Source organism: Pseudophryne corroboree, chromosome 11 (genome assembly GCF_028390025.1).
Source record: "Pseudophryne corroboree isolate aPseCor3 chromosome 11, aPseCor3.hap2, whole genome shotgun sequence".
NCBI classification, from domain to species: Eukaryota; Metazoa; Chordata; class Amphibia; order Anura; family Myobatrachidae; genus Pseudophryne; species Pseudophryne corroboree.
The window spans coordinates 162,099,755-162,117,638 of record NC_086454.1 but is presented as its reverse complement, the minus strand read 5'-3'; the positions used below and the strand labels follow the sequence as shown (position 1 = coordinate 162,117,638).

Below are 17,884 nucleotides of genomic sequence, written 5' to 3'. Positions count from 1 at the left end.
CTGACGCACCTGATTTGAGGATCCTTTCACCTACTAACCTCTTCCTTGTACGGAAGGGTGTGAATGTGTGTTCTTCTCGCCTGATTAGGGCTCTTTGATGCTCCTGCCTTGAGCTTTGGAAGACAACTGAATTGCCGGAGGCGGGGCTATAGGGCACTGGCCCATTGCATTCTGGGAGGCCGGAAGCTTTGATCGTTGGTGCCAATCCGCTGACGCTACCTCATATCCCCAATGTTTATCCTGTGGATACTGTGGACTTAGGAGAAAGAGTTATCAACGGTAAGTCTACCATAACTACATATTTTGCAAATTGTTGCATCACTGCGGTAGATGCCCATGTTTTACCTTATTTTAAGTGGAACACGTTTTTGTTTTTTTACATTTTTTTTATGTTTATGTTTTTGTTTTGGCTCAGGTATACCGTGTGGGAAGCAAATGATCAGTTCCATGAGTATCATAGGTGGGGGCAGCAGCGGAGCGCCGCTGTATGATCGCAATCATGTGACTGGAGCCTCTTCCAGCAGCTCTTCTAGCACCAAAGCCACTTTATACCCTCAGGTGAGACACCCATTTAGGACTAAAACAAAATTGCTGTCTATGTGACATCTGTTAAGTATTTGAAAACTATATATATATATATATTTTTTTTACATTTTACTTGAAATAGATGATTCCAAATGTTTCAGTTGTCTTCGGAGATCCTTGTTGTATTATATGTAGGTAGTGTTTGTGAACCAGTTCAAATTTTGCTACTGCATCAAAATTGCTGTATAAAAATGGTGTGTGTATAGTAGAACGTTATTGTTACTGATCATGCAGGTACTGAAGTGGGCATGTACAAAGGGCCCAGTGAGCCAGCACCTTACTGCCTCTCTGTGAGCCTGCTCTAGATGGTGACGTATGGAAAGAAATTATTAAATCTGGTGGCAGGGAAGAACGGATCCCAGATGAACAGAGATCTCTTGCATAGCCGTACCTTTTGTGCCAGCTGTTTGAGTGATAATGTGGAACTAGGTGGTCTTTGAGATATTGGCAGAAGGAAAGCGTTTGCTGCCCAGTGATGGCGATAACAACATCTAAACACAGGAGAGGCCAGTAGGACAGCTGGAGGATTCCAAGACCCTGTGATGGCTATGGGAAATACTTTCTAATATATTAATCATCGTACATGGAGACAGATAAAAGGCCCTGGCATATCTGTCTGTGGATGAGCTCCATCACTTGCACTGTGTGAAATCAAGCTCTACAGCTACTCATTCCAAGCAAATTATGTTTCACACAATCACAGCTCCATACGAGTTTAAAGGCAATAAAAATAAAATGACCCAATCTTGGCCTCATAATGCAGACAATGCTAATCTTTCCCCACCCTCACTTCCATTGCATGTTTCCCATAGAAAGTTAGTTACTGACTATAAGGGCTGTGCTGCTTCTTTATTATGCACTCAGGGCTGGGTTTGGAGTTGTACGTAGCCCAGTGGTTTATGCACAACTCTGATGTTTCCCAATCGGAGCATGTTCCAATCTTGTGCTGTGAAATCGCTCCCAGAGCCCCCTAAGCTTAACTGACAGACTGCAGCCATTTGGGAACGGGTAGAGAGCAGCGACAGTCATTCTGAGTAAGCTCTGGCTCACTCAGATGACCGATGGCTGGAACCATCACAACGGCGCGTCATTTTTTTGTTTTATTTTTGTCTGCAGACACCCCTTGTGGCATTAGAATATTTTCCCTTACGTCCTAGAGGATACTGGGGACTCCGTAAGGACCATGGGGTATAGACGGGCTCCGCAGGAGACATGGGCACTACAAAGAACTTTAGAATGGGTGTGCACTGGCTCCTCCCTCTATGCCCCTCCTCCAGACCTCAGTTAGATCCTGTGCCCAGAGGAGATAGGGTGCATTACAGGGGAGCTCTCCTGAGTTTCTCTGAAAAAGATTTTTGTTAGTTTTTTTTATTTTCAGGGAGCACTGCTGGCAACAGGCTCCCTGCATCATGGGACTGAGGAGAGAGAAGCAGACCTACTGAAATGATAGGCTCTGCTTCTTAGGCTACTGGACACCATTAGCTCCAGAGGGAGTCGGAATGCAGGTCTCACCCTCGCCATTCGTTCCAGAGCCGCGCCGCCGTCCTCCTCGCAGAGCCGGAAGATAGAAGCTGGGTGAGTATAAGAAGAAAGAAGACTTCAGATCTTCTATGAGGTAACGCTGCGCGCCATTGCTCCCACACACTACACACACTGCAGGCACTGATGGGGTGCAGGGCGCAGGGGGGGCAGCAATAAACCTCTAGGACTGGCTCATATGAATATATAGGCTGCGGAGGCAGTATATTTTATAATCCCCCGCCAGTATAAATAAATTTTGAGCGGGACCGAAAGCCCGCCGCTGAGGGGGCGGAGCTTGATCTCACAGCACTAACCAGCTCCATTTTCTCCACAGCACACTGCAGAAGCTGGCTCTCCGGACTCTCCCTGCTGAACACGGTGACAGAGGGCAAAAAAGAGGGGGGGGGGGGGCACTTGTAAGGTGCAGTGAGTGTATAGATTTATCTATATGATTATATAAAAACGCTGTTTATCTTGGAATTTTGTTTCCAGTGCTATTGGCGCTGGGTGTGTGCTGACATACTCTCCCTCTGTCTCTCCAAAGGGCCTTATTGGGGGAACTATCTCTCTCTCTCTCTCTCTCTCTCTCTCTCTCTCTCTCTCTCTATATATATATATATATATATATATATATATATATATATATATATATACACACACACACAATCCCTGTGTGTGGGGGGGTGTCGGTAAGCTTGTGTCGGCATGTCTGAGGCGGAAGGCTCTTCTAGAGAGGAGATGGAGCAGATGATTGTGGTGTCTCCGTCGACAACGCCGACACCTAATTGGTTGGACATGTGGAATGTTTTAAAGGCAAATGTGACCTTGTTACATAAGAGATTGGACAAAGCAGAGTCCAGGGATAATGCGGGGAGTCAATCATTGGCTTTGACTGTGTCACAGGGCCCTTCAGGGTCTCAAAAGCGTCCCATATCCCAAATAGCAGACACTGATACCGACACGGATTCTGACTCGTGTCGACTACGATGATGCAAGGCTACACCCAAGGGTGGCCAAAAGTATTCATTATATGATTATTGCAATAAAGGAAGTTTTGCATATCACAGATGACCCCTCTGTTCCTGACACAAGGGTACACATGTTTAAGGAAAAGAAACCTGAGGTAACATTTCCCCAATCTCATGAGCTGAACGCGTTATGTGAAAAGGCTTGGGAAACTACAGACAAATAACTGCAGATTGCCAAAAGAGTACTTATGGCGTATCCTTTCCCGGCACAGGACAGGGTACGGTGGGAATCCTCGCCCAGGGTGGACAAGGCTTTGACGCGCTTATCCAAAAAGGTGGCGCTACCGTCCCCAGACACGGCAGCTCTCAAAGATCCTGCTGATCGCAGACAGGAAACGACTTTAAAATCAATTTATACACATACTGGTGCTTTACTCAGACCGGCTATAGCATCGGCTTGGGTCTGTAGCGCGGTAGCAGCTTGGACAGATACCTTGTCAGCTGATATTGATACCCTAGATAGGGATACCATTTTGTTGACCTTAGGTCACATCAAAGACGCAGTCTTGTATATGAGAGACGCTCAAAGAGACGTCGGACTACTAGGTTCAAGGGCCAACGCGATGGCGGTCTCGGCTAGGCGAGCACTGTGGACCCGCCAATGGACGGGTGATGCTGACTCAAAGAGGCATATGGAAGTTTTACCTTACAAGGGTGAGGTTTTATTTGGGGACGGTCTCACGGACCTAGTTTCCACAGCTACCGCGGGTAAATCTACCTTTTTGCCTTATGTTCCCCCACAGCAAAAGGGAACTCCACAGTATCAGATGCAGTCCTTTCGGTCGCATAAGTCCAGAAGAGGTCGGGGCTCTTCCTTCCTCGCAAGAGGTAAGGGTAGAGGGAAAAGAATGCCTGCTACGGCCAGTTCCCAGGAACAGAAGTCCTCCCCGGCTTCTACTAAATCCACCACATGACGCTGGAGCTCCACTGAGGGAGGCCGCACCGGTGGGGGCACGTCTTTGACTCTTCAGCCAGGTCTGGGTTCAGTCGGACGTGGATCCTTGGGCGATGGAAATTGTATCCCAGGGCTACAAGCTGGAATTCGAAGACGTGCCTCCTCGTCGATTCTTCAAATCTGCTTTACCAGCTTCTCCCCCAGAGACGGAGATAATTTTAGCTGCAATTCAAAAGCTGTGTCAACAGCAAGTGATTATCAAGGTTCCCCTAACACAACAGGGGAAAGGATACTATTCAACCCTATTTGTGGTCCCGAAACCGGATGGCTCGGTCAGACCAATTCTAAAATCCCTGAACCTGTTCTTAAAAAGGTTCAAGTTCAAATTGGAATTGCTCAGGGCAGTCATCACCAGCCTGGAAGGGGGGGATTTTATGGTGTCATTAGACATAAAGGATGCATACCTTCACGTCCCCATATATCTTCCTCATCAGGCATATCTGAGATTCGCTGTACAGGACTGTCATTACCAGTTTCAGACGTTGCCATTTGGGCTTTCCACGGCCCCGAGGGTGTTCACCAAGGTAATGGCGGAAATGATGGTGCTCCTACGCAGGCAAGGAGTCACAATTATCCCATACTTGGACGATCTCCTGATAAAAGCGAGATTAAAGGAACAGTTGCAGAAAAGCGTATCGCTCTCCCTGAGAGTGCTACAGCAACATGGATGGATTCTAAATCTACTAAAGTCGCAGTTGGTTCCAACGACTCGGCTGTCTTTCTTAGGCATGATTCTAGACACAGAACAAAAGAGGGTTTTTCTCCCAAGGGAAAAAGCCCAGGAACTCCAGAACATGGTAAGAGACCTGTTAAAACCGAAAAGAGTGTCAGTCCATCGATGCACTAGAGTACTGGGGAAAATGGTGGCGACCTAGGAGGCCATCCCCTTCGGCAGGTTTCATGCGAGGACGTTTCAGTGGGACCTAATGGACAAGTGGTCCGGGTCCCACCTTCAAATACATCAGAAAATAACTCTGTCCCCCAGGGCCAGGGTGTCTCTCCTGTGGTGGCTCCAGAGTGCTCACCTTCTAGTGACCACGGACGCGAGCCTCCGAGGATGGGGAGCAGTCACACAAGGAAGGAATTTTCAGGGACTGTGGTCAAGCCAGGAGGCTTGTCTACACATCAACATACTGGAATTGAGGGCCATATACAACGGCCTACGACAAGCGGAGAATATTCTTTGCGACCTACCGGTTCTGATTCAGACAATGTCACAGCCGAGGCTCATGTAAACCGCCAAGGCGGGACAAGGAGCAGAGTGGCAATGGCGGAAGCCACCAGGATTCTGCGCTGGGCAGAAAATCACGTAAGCGCTCTGTCAGCGGTATTCATTCCGGGAGTGGACAACTGGGAAGCAGACTTCCTCAGCAGACACGATCTCCATCCAGGAGAGTGGGGACTTCATCAAGAAGTTTTTGCAGAGATAAGTCTTTGGGGACTTCCTCAAATAGACATGATGGCGTCAAGCCTCAACAAGAAGCTTCGGAGGTATTGTGCCAGGTCAAGGGACCCTCAGGCAGTAGCGGTGGACGCCCTCGTGACACCATGGGTGTTTCAGCCGGTCTATGTGTTCCTTCCTCTTCCTCTCATCTCAAAGATACTGAGAATCACAAGACGAAAAAGAGTGCAGACAATACTCATTGTTCCAGATTGGCCTCGAAGGGCTTGGTATTCAGATCTTCAGGAGTTGCTCACAGAAGATCCATGGCCTCTTCCTCTCAGGGAGGACCTGTTGCAGCAGGGGCCCTGCGTGTTCCAAGACTTACCGCGGTTACGTTTGACGGCATGGCGGTTGAACACCAAATCCTAGCTGGGAAGGGTATTTCAGAAGAAGTTATCCCTACTCTGATAAAGGCTAGGAAGGAGGTGACGGCGAAACATTATCACCGTATCTGGAGGAAGTATGTTTCTTGGTGTGAAGCCAAGAATGCTCCTACGGATGACTTCCACTTGGGCCGGTTTCTCCACTTTCTACAGACTGGAGTGGATATGGGCCTAAAGTTAGGCTCCATTAAAGTACAGATTTCGGCCCTTTCTATATTCTTCCAGAGAGAATTGGCTTCTCTCCCAGAAGTCCAGACTTTTGTAAATGGAGTGCTGCACATCCAGCCTCCTTTTGTGCCCCCAGTGGCACCATGGGACGTTAATGTGGTGTTACAGTTCCTAAAATCTCACTGGTTTGAGCCTCTTCAAACTGTTGAGTTAAAATTTCTCACTTGGAAGGTGGTCATGTTGTTGGCCTTGGCATCTGCAAGGCGGGTGTCCGAATTGGCGGCCTTGTCTCATAAGAGCCCCTATCTCATTTTCCATGTGGATAGACAATTTTTGCCTAAGGTGGTGTCATCGTTTCATATGAACCAACCTATTGTGGTGCCTGTGGCTACGGGAGACTTGGAGGATTCCAAATCCCTTGATGTAGTCAGGGCCTTAAAAATTTACGTAGCCAGGACGGCTCGAATTAGGAAAACAGAAGCTCTGTTTGTCCTGTATGCAGCCAACAAGGTTGGCGCTCCTGCTTCTAAGCAGACTATTGCTCGCTGGATCTGTAACACGATTCAGCAGGCTCATTCTACGGCTGGATTGCCGGTACCAAATTTGGTAAAGGCCCATTCCACTAGGAAGGTGGGCTCTTCTTTGGCGGCTGCCCGAGGTGTCTCGGCTTTACAGCTTTGCCGAGCGGTTACTTGGTCGGGTTCAAACACTTTTGCTAAATTCTACAAGTTTGATACCCTGGCTGATGAGGACCTCATGTTTGCTCAATCGGTGCTGCAGAGTCATCCGCACTCTCCCGCCAGGTTTGGAGCTTTGGTATAATCCCCATGGTCCTTACGGAGTCCCCAGCATCCTCTAGGACGTAAGAGAAAATAAGATGTTAAACCTACCGGTAAATCTTTTTCTCCTAATCCGTACAGGATGCTGGGCGCCCGTCCCAGTGCGGACATATTTCTGCATGACTTGTATATAGTTGTTGCTTACATAAGGGTTATGTTACAGTTGAGATCAGTCGTTGGCTGATACTGTTTTGTTCATACTGTTAACTGGTTGCGTATATTCCAGGTTATACGGTGTGGATGGTGTGGGCTGGTATGAATCTTGCCCTTAGATTAACAAAAATCCTTTCCTCGTACTGTCTGTCTCCTCTGGGGACAGTTTCTCTAACTGAGGTCTGGAGGAGGGGCATAGAGGTGCACACCCATTCTAAAGTTCTTTGTAGGGCCCATGTCTCCTGCGGAGCCCGTCTATACCCCATGGTCCTTACGGAGTCCCCAGCATCCTCTACGGACTAGGAGAAAAAGATTTACCGGTAGGTTTAAAATCTTATTTTCACATCGCTGCTGTGCCCGAAGCACCCTGATATAAGCACTCACTGTGCCCGTATCACACCTAGTTCATGACCTGCATTACAGATGACAGTGGCACAAAATGGATGCTATCATAGCTATTTTTTTTTATTTATCCTCAAGTCTAATTGCAAGAAAAAAGAGGATGACGCAATTAGTTTAAATATACATTTCTATATCTGTCCTCAGTGGTATATATACCACTATGTGTAACTGACATTGAAACACTTGAAATGCAAATATTGAGATGTGTAACAGATGTGTATTTTTCAAAGTGCTGTTCGCTAATTCCCATGATAATAGGAAGCCAGGTGCTTCCCTCCTGCACTACAGCGTTACATGCTAGCCGCTTGTGGCCACTCTGTCCATATTCTCTGATTTTTATGCTTTTAAAAAATAAAAATTGGATCTAAAGGACTAACTTAAATTGTTTTTCCAGATCTTGAATCCGCCTCCATCACCAGCTACAGATCGGTCTTTATACAACACTGAGGTATTCTACTCCTCGAACAGTCCATCCACTACTAGATCTTACAGGTAAGAGTTCGCTCTGTAAAGCTAGCGTTGATGATGATGCAAGAAATTGCAGATTTGGTGTTTTAGCATTTTACATCTAGCCCCATTCAGAACTTCCCATAGTTAATAATAAAACACAAATCTTACATGATGTATCAAAGTCTTAGGCCCTATTGAAAATATTTTATAAATGTACAGGGTGGAGATTATTAAACTTCCCTCATGTAGAGCTGTCTGTAGCTTGACCTAACAATCAGAATGTCACCAAATTTGGTAGAGAGACTAATTAGCACATGAGAAGCAGCATTTCGTGTGAGGTTTTTTTGTTTTGTTTTTTTATAATCAGGTATTTTTATTGACATTTTTCAATATCGCAATAAACCAATAAAAAATATAGAAATAAAAGGAAAGAAACCGTAAAAGCAACATACCATGAAAAACGAGCTTTTTGGTTTTGATGCTTTACGACAGATGTGAAACTTTTAAACTTTGTGTCTGTTTCTTATATGTTTGATCAGAATATACCAACTGTTTAAATTTTAATTATGGACTAATAAATACAATATGTCTTAATTTTGCTATATTCTAGTCTTCTATTGACTTTTCAAGAGTGCACCCAAAAAGAGTCGTCTTTCTTCCTCTCCTTGTTTATTTATTTAGCCCCTTTGCCATTTTTCAGGTTTATTTCATGTAATCAAATCTGGTTTATTTGGGACTTTGTGCGTATGCAGTCAGTTGTCTGAATTTTTTTTTAATTTGTATTTAAGAAAATGTAGAGTATGTGTTTGTTTTTTTGTACATTACAGATTTTTTGATGCAAGAACATCATAAATTAAAATCTGTTTTGATTCCATTATGTAAGCATATAAATCTGAGCAATTCCAAAGGGGCTTATACTTTTTAATGCCACTGTCGGGTGCATGTAGTAGGGTGAAAAAAATGCTAAAGGCAGTGGAAATCCCCGTACATATCGCTTCTCAGCATGTACAGTTGTGTTCTCCTACGTCCTTGCTGCAGTCATGGTAAATGTTATTTAGGATTCCAGCCTGCAGAATGCTGGCAGGGGGCTGAGGGCTTATCCCACTCATGGGTGTCCACGACACCCATAGAGTGGGAATAGAAACTGTGGCGAGCGCAGCGAGTCACCACACCCGCAGAGTGGTGAGCGCAGCGAGCCCACAAAGTGCTTTATTGCGCTCGTCACCCTGCCAGCATTCTGGTGGCCGGGATCCCGGCATTAGCATGCTGACCGCTGGGATCCTGACCCCAACCCTGTTAAACAGCCCTTCTAGTCACGCCATACCATGGTGTTACTCGGTAACACCGAGCATCTTTATGTGTGTCTACGCCGCATTACTATGCAAATAGGGCACACAAGCAGCATATTCTGATTAAAATGATATGTGGCATGGTTATATGCTGTGTGTGACTGTGGCTGTATCTGCATCCAAAATGCTACGTTACAGTGTATTCCTGGAAATCATTGTAACACAGCATTTCGTATGCAAAACAAATGCTATACAATAGCATAGCTGCCCAGGTACTGCCGGCCGACTTATGCCAGGCGTATTGAGGCAAGATGTATGAGGACACATCTGTACTAAAGGGATTTTCTCTGTCTGCAGCCTTCTAGTGCTATCAGCAGGCGACAATATTGTGCTGCACCTGGGTAACTAGCGCTGCCATAGGCACTAAGTGTCCCAGGTGTTACTAAGGGGAGAGGTCACTTACCGCCGGGTGTTTTCTCCAGCGCTGGTATCGTCACCTGTAGCTGCCGAAAACTGCATCACCTCAATGTAGAAGCCGGAAGGGAGGCCTGTTTACTTGTGGGCTGGCTGTCAATAGTTTGTTTAATAAAGAAAATCTCTCTGCTGCAGCTGCACAGGACAGGTCTCTGGAGGCAGGGTGAGTGCAGTGTCTGCCTGCACCGCTGCAGGTCTGTTATTAGTACACATCACGGTAGTCCGCTCATGCTTCGCAGAAGTGGCTTTTACTCAGCAGTATGTTCCCAGATATTACATGGAACCCTCTGTTTTCCGATTAACAATATGGAGGAAAATCTACACCGTTGACCATGCTAAAAAACAAAACATAAAATTCGGAAGAACACCATTTTTTAAAAATCTACCATTGTATTTTTCTCTATTGCAGACCCTACCTTATCAGAGGCATTGCGCCTCCAACCACACCGTGCAGCACAGACGTGTGTGACAGTGACTACACAACCAGCAGATGGAAAGCTAATAAATACTACATGGATTTAAATTCGGATTCAGACCCATACCCACCTCCTCCCACTCCACGGAGCCAGTACATGTCAGCAGAGGAGAGCTGCCCCCCTTCCCCAACCACAGAACGGAGCTACTTCCACCTCTACCCACCACCCCCCTCGCCATGTACAGACTCCTCATGACCCCAAGCAGAAGGAACCTGTCCCTATTCATTTGTAAATATTTTAAATATGAACAAAAGAACAAATATATAAATATATATATATATATTATGATTTTAAAGATAATCCTGATTGTTGTTTTTCTAAAAAAAAAGATGTAAGAGAAAAAATAAATGTGAATACAAATGGGTTGGGGAGGGACTGAAAATTGTACAGTGGAAAACATATTTATATAATTTTTTTTTAAGTGCAATGTTTCTAATAGGAATGATTTGTATTTTATTTTAATTTTTTAAAATCCCAAGGTGCAGTTCTCAAGGTTACCTCCTCTAGTAAACTATGAAAGGCTGCTTTATACCAGGCACTGCCAAGGCTGTTCTGGGGATCTATGTCTACCCTGAAATGAAGCTTTCAGAATCTTCTGCCCTAGATTAGGGAAAAAAAGAAATGTTACAAATCAAAAAAAAATGAGGTGGAGTCTGGTGTATAATTGCCTTTAAGTGTCTCACTTGGTTCCAAGGCACGGCAGAAGAATTATGTCGGCTAGGGAAAAAAGTGCATTTGTGCCCATGCTTCACATGGTTGAGTATCCCACCTTATCTTCATATAGCTCTGTTCCTGCCCTATTCCTAGGATTCTCATACTGGCACCATCGTGATGTTGCCTTACCTCCAATGTGTACCTAGAAATCCCAGAAGTACAAGCCAATAGGCCAGAGAAGTGGACTGCACCATGTTGTAGATCTTTACAGCAGACTGTGTTGTCCTAATTGGTTCTAAAATAGGCTACAGATTTAGAAAATATCACTAACCTTACTGAGGCTTGTTATTTGTGTAAGCCCTGTATGCATTGTGCACAGAGCCGGCCTTAGGCATAGACAAACTAGGCAAATGCCTAGGGCATTTGGTGTGCTTAGGGGCACCAGCAGCTTCTGCTGATTAAAATGATATGCAGCATGCCTGTATTCTGTGTGTGACTGCAGCTGTATCTGCATACGAAATGCTACGTTGCAGTGTATTCCTGGAAATCACTGTAATGTAGCATTTCATATGCAGATACAGCCACAGTCGCACACAGAATATAGGCATGCTGCATATAATTTTAATCAGCAGAAGCTGCTTGTGCATCCTGGCCACATAGTAATGCAAATAATATGATGCATTTTTATAAACAAAAGGCACCCGACGTTAGCAGAGCTGCCAGCTGACTCATGCCAGGCATCTCCTGCAGAACTAGCGGTGGTGCTAGGGGGCACCAGCCAAAATCTTGCCTAGGGCATCATATTGGTTAGGGCCGGCTCTGATTGTGCATGAAGGGAAAGCTGTAGCTTCAAGTTGTTTGTACTGTATATGGCTTAGCACAAGTATCACCTCCCTGCACCAGCTACATTCCATATTACTGTGTGCATGAATTGGCTCCAATGCATTAAATGAGAAGTCTCTTCTACGGCTGTATGTGAAATACACTGTACAGCCTGCTGCAATTCTTAGTCCGTGTTCATTTCCTTATATGCCCTTATGGATGGACCTCACAGTTTCACTAGGGATGACCACTGTTGCCTGCATTTGCACTCTCAGCCATCCATCTGAAGTTCAGCTGAAAGATCCAAGGATCTTTGGAGAAATATGCTTGTCTTAAAGTGAAGAACAGCAGTTTGTGACATACACAGCAATTACAGCGGGTATAGGTATTAGATTTAATTGCTAGCATGTGTTTCCATTTGTGTGTTGCTGTTATACTATAGTAGAAAACGATGGGAATTGGAAGTGTACGTAGAAAGAGCAGGAGATTCTTGGGCCCTTTATTTACTCATCAATTATTAAGTATAGGGATAGGCAGACAAAGATACCAGGTTTGTACAAAAATGTGGACATTTATTAAGTGTATGTGCCGCAGTCTGAACTCCTTTGTTTCTCATCTGTCCATAGTAACAGATTTTCTCTTAGACTGGGTACATACCATCACAACTAGATGGCGAACCCTACAAAAACAATATAATCTCGAACCCGCGCTCCAATTCAACGGTGCTGCAGCGCCTGCTTGAATGGTCACCTCCACTCCAAAGAGTCCACAATAAAAGTTCACAATTTGCAGACGCACACTCCTTCTGGAATAACTTCGGATATATAACCACTGGGAATCTTCCAACAATCCTGCGGTCTTAAGATCAAATACAATTCGTCTCCAGAATATTATCTCCCCATGTCCATATCCCTCAAACAAAACAGAGGTGGGGGATAATAGTGAAGTACAGTTTAGTAAGATATTGGTACAATAAAACAACTCCAATAAAACAAATCCGAATAAAAATCCACCACAATTCAAGGTCAAGGTGTGCGTACCAAAATACGTGGTGTCATAAGATGCCCACCCAATAGCGCTTGTAAAACGTTACTCAGGTACCTCCCGGGATATCGGCACCCTTTCGCCGCAGCAGACCAAATACGAGGACAAAGGTGCCTGGCCAGCGGCAAAAGGGTGCTGATATCCCGGGAGGTACCGGAGTACACCTTGGCCTAGAATTGTGGTGGATTTTTATTCGGATTTGTTTTATTGGAGTTGTTTTATTGTACCAATATCTTACTAAACTGTACTTCACTATTATCCCCCATTTCTGTTTTGTTTGAGGGATATGGACATGGGGAGATAATATTCTGGAGACAAATTGTATTTGATCTTAAGACCTCAGGATTGTTGGAAGATTACCAGTGGTTATATATCCAGTTATTCCAGAAGGAGCGCGCGTCTGCAAATTGTGAACTTTTAGATCGCTAACCCGAATACATATGTGTTACCGGCTGTCATGATCTCGGCAGCGGGATCCCGGCCACCAGTATGCCAGCAGCGGGGCAAGCACTAGAAAACACCATGTGGTGCCGAAATTCCGGCTGTGGCACTGTGACCGCCGGGATCCCGACAGGCGGTCTTGTGATTGAGTCCCCAGCCAAGTGGCCTTTTGAATTTGCCCGCCCAACTGTGGCGTCAGCCCCTGCAACAAGTGTATGGGTGGTCAGCCAGTATATCTGAATATGTACGTCGACCATTGGCTGTGCTGCACAGTCAATGCGATATGCCTATGAACATGTCGTTCACAGACACATTATATGCACACACACACCCTTCCCCCGACCCACTCTCAACAAATCGCCCGTTCACTTGAATGGCCGATATATATCGCCTAGTGTGTACCTAGCAATAGCCACAATAATTGATGTCAAACCTTTTTCCCCACAGTTGGCAAATTGAGAAGCTGTTTTAATGGAAAGTACCATCATTTAATGTACAGCACTCAAATTACTGTGCCATTTATTGACCTCTCCATACAGTATCTTGATATTCAGAAATGTTTTTAAAGTTGCATTAAATTCTAGTTCACATTCAAATAGTCTTAAATATCTTTGCCATACTGTATATAACACTCACTATCAACACTTGCGAAGGTTCTTGTTCACAAATTCTGTTGGCGATGAGCAAATATACTGTCAGAGACGGGTGGTCTTCTGTATGCCGGCGGTCGGGCTCCCGGCGCTCAGTATACCGGCGCCGGGAGCCCGACAGCCGGCATACCGACACTTATTTTCCCTCGTGGGGGTCCACGACCCCCATAGAGGGAGAATAAAATAGTGTAGCGTGCCACCGTGCCCGTAGCGTGGCGAGCGCAGCGAGCCCGCAAGGGGCTCATTTGCGCTCGCCACGCTGTCGGTAAACCGGCGGTCGGGCTCCCGGCGCCGGGATGCTGGTCGCCGGGAGCCCGACCGCCGGCCAGCCGTAGTGAACCCTCAGAGACTGTATCATGTTACACCAAGATTAGAATACTCTGCTGCAGAAACCAGTGCAACCACTGTCCCTTAGCTGCAGTGGATGTGAAATATGAATAGTCGACATAAGGTTTCTGCAGTCTTGAAAACGGAAACTAATATTACGGAGTACCATGTAAGGTGGTAGCACAACTCCTAATAATTGGGATGTGTATGTTTATGTCCAGTTTTGGAGCTACTAATGATACAAACGTTGAATTGAAAAGTGGTAAAATGCATTGCTTATGGACTGCAGTTGAAAGGCAAGGGTGATTCAATATCTATGTGTTCAAATGAGATTTGTTACGGCAAGGAGTTCATTTCTGGGAGCCGATGACCTCAGCTGGCACTTGGATGAGTAGCCGACTGACTCGGAAGTAAGTCTGGTTGCTGTGCTTGGGAGTGAGTACTGTGCAATGTAGGCAAACTGCTCTCATACTCAGCTGTTGACCAGATTACATATGTGACACAAGTTTGTCTCCAGCCTGTTTTTCATATGTGAACGGTGCCCCCTCCCTCCCTCCTCCTTAAATTCCTATTTTGTACTTCATTGTTCTAGCAGCACTTCATAAAATGTATATATTGTATTATGTATAAAAGAAAAGATTTCACAGTAGGACTGAATTTAAAATTATTTATTTTGCTTGCAATATACTTTGAATGATTTAGGTGGTTAATCCTGGTACTTTATTCTACAGCTAATATAGCAAGTCATGTTAATTTTTCGTTAGTTATTTGAAGTTTAAATGAAGGCATTTTCCCTCACACTGCAGTGAAGCACGTGTGTAATCTGGTCTGTAGGTGCTTTCTCACTGTATAATGCGTGAGAGATGAAGTTGACCACTGATAACATTAACTCCAACCAAGGCAGTTTTCAGATGTAGCATTACAAATCCCCACAGCATAAAACTAATCTGTCTGTATCACAAATGTCTTGGACTTTCATTTAACGCCACAAATGCCAGTAGCATTTTCCTTGGTACTGTATGTAATGGTTTCTTGTGCTGTGATTGGTCGTCACAACTGGATATCTGCATATCCTTTATATGTAAGAATGTGTTGATATCTGCGTCAGCCAACCTTGTTTTAGGTTTGGAAGGTTATGTTTAAAGGGTGTTTTTTTTAGAATTTTATGTATTTAAAATTGTGCTAAGTTCTGCTAAATTTGCCTTTTTTTCTCACGGCTGTTGGGCCACTATTCTCCTGAAAATGGTCTGTGAAATGTTCTTTATCTGCAGTCAACATTCTGCACTCAGTATTCTTATGTAGGATTATTTCTCATATCAAATACAAAAGCATTCCAGATCATTAAATGCTGTAGCCCTATTAATTATCCTTTCAGCACATTTTTACTTGCCAGTTATTTGCAACTATCCCTTTACTCCAGAAATGTAACTTATGGAATCCACCAGATGTTTCAGATTTGTTTTATTTTTTGTTTTTATATGACTAAGATATAGTATTAGTGTGCCTTTAATATTTAGCACCTATAATAAGTAATGACTTTTAAACTTGTACTCTTGTTTGTTTTCCAAAAAAAACCTATAAGCTGTATCATGCAGTATGACTGCTGGTAAATTGACTGTGCACACTTTGCTAATGCATGTTAATATTATGAATGATTTGGTAAATTAAAAGTTTTTTTTTTTTTTTTTTTAAGGAAAAAAAATGAAGTAATTAGAGTTTAAAGAATGCAACATAAAGAGATATTTTCATGTTATTTGCAGTTGTGTGTTTTCTGTTACCTTACTAACAAAGTATAATTGGGTTGTCTGTGGCTTCATGCCACGTAACATTAAACCGGAAGGTGAAATAAATAAGTGACTACAGAAACTACGTTATGGTTACTTTTTAGCTGGCTACAAATTGGTATCCTTTAAAAAGAAACTGGTCATTTTTTGTTAGGCGTGTTGCATTTGTTTTTAGGTCATCGTTGCCCACGTGTATCCACTATTGAATTGTGCATTTATGTTTTTTAATGACTTGGTCAGCAGAAGTGCCATGCATTATTAATACACTTTTGGTTTATTCAGCGGAACTCTAGCAGAATACATGAAAGTAGTGATGAGCGAGGTTCGGTTTTACTCGGTTTTACTCGGTTCTCAAAACGGCATCTTATTGGCTATCCAAAACACGTGACATCCGTGAGCCAATAAGATGCCGTTTTGAGAACCGAGTAAAACCGAGTAAAACCGAATCCGCTCATCACTACATGAAAGTACATCAAACACACTGCACTATTGATGTTTTAAGCAGGGTTCCATTCATTGAACTGAATCTAGTCCAACAAGCCTCCTGCCCTTCTGCACTGGACTTGTCAACTTTGCTTCACACACGGACAGGTTACACAGGTTCCTTTTATGCACATACTTACTATATCCGTCTTGTTCCAGCTATAACGTGGCCCATGTGTAGTAATCTTGTTCCTGAAAGACAGCCTGCCACTTTCTTGTACTAAAACTAAGTAGCTACATGTACTGCTGCTTCCTGTATGATTACTTTGCCCCGTAACCCATTCTGCATTGGGAGAAATTGCTGTAATGTCTGATATGTGCTTTGATAATTGTTGAAGATTCAATATGTAGACTGGAGACCGTTTTATTAGCTAGGAGTAGGATTGTCTTATATTTATTAGGCCCCACTAAGTGTATTCCGCACTAGACATAAAAACAAAGAATACAGTGTAAGAACAATACAGAACAGACAACCATTGTGTAAGTACCCAGCATGAATACATGGAGAAGGGTAGGGCAACTTGCTGTAGCATGTAGGAGAAAGCCATTGTGAGTTGCAGAGGAAGGCGAACCGCTCTCAATGGTTCTGTGCCCATGGGTGAGCAGCGGTGTCGGATTCTGGACATTTCAAATGGCTTGCATGGGACATCTTTCAAGCATTTAAAGGAAACAAATAGATTTAGGGGATTATTCAGGTTTGTTAGCAATTGGGCAAAACAATGTTGCACTGTAGGCATGGGGCAGATGTAACATGTGCATAGAGTTAGATTTGGGTGGGTTATATTGTTTCTGTGCAGGGTAAACACTGGCTGCTTAATTTCTACACTGCAATTTAGATTTCAGTTTGAACACACCCCACCCAAATCTAACTCTTTCTGCACATGTTATATCTGCCTCCCCTGCAGTGCACATGGTTTTGCCCAATCACTAACTCTTGGTTTGCTAACAAACCTGAATAATCCCCATAGTTCTCACAAATTGGTACATACTATGGTGTCGTACAGGGCCTGTGTTATGGTTTAGTGCAGAGGTTCCCAAACTGTGTGCCGTGGCTCCCTGGGGTGCCTCGGGACACTTGCAGGGGTGCCCTGGGTTGGTGTTCCAGGACCAATTCAAATTATTCATGGTCAATATAATAGGCGAAACTAGTGCTGGTGGCTGCCAGTCATAAAATGTGGCCAAACAGAAGCAAATCTTGTCCCTCACCACACAACTGACCCTAAGGATGACATATAAACGCGATCTACTTAATGTAATATTTCTTTCTAAATTTCTCAATAAGAAATTTTTGGCCTAGGAGTGCTGTGAAAAGAATTCTGTTATTCTAGGGTGCCGTGATTCAAAAAAGTTTGGAAACCACTGGTTTATATAGGCTGCAGTAGAACAAAGCAAGGTTATAAGTTGTAGAAATGCTGATTAAATGTATGAAATTATTTACATGAATTATGGACGTTGGGAATTGATAGGGGCTGTAATCTGAATTGCAACTGAATTGTGCCAAATATGTTTGCA

General features: G+C 44.1%; 1 protein-coding gene across 2 annotated transcripts in view; it reads left to right on the top strand.

Moving 5' to 3' along the window:
- Positions 1 to 11,335, top strand: part of LRP5 (LDL receptor related protein 5) — a 317,788-nt gene extending 306,453 nt beyond the window's left edge. For both annotated transcript variants that reach the window (XM_063945049.1, XM_063945050.1), the window contains exons 21-23: positions 416 to 558; positions 7,873 to 7,970; positions 10,101 to 11,335. In XM_063945049.1, the coding sequence (XP_063801119.1) occupies positions 416 to 558; positions 7,873 to 7,970; positions 10,101 to 10,362 (503 nt within the window). In that variant the 3' untranslated portion in view covers positions 10,363 to 11,335. The remainder of the gene's footprint in view (positions 1 to 415; positions 559 to 7,872; positions 7,971 to 10,100) is intronic.
- The last annotated feature ends 6,549 nt before the right edge of the window (positions 11,336 to 17,884 follow it).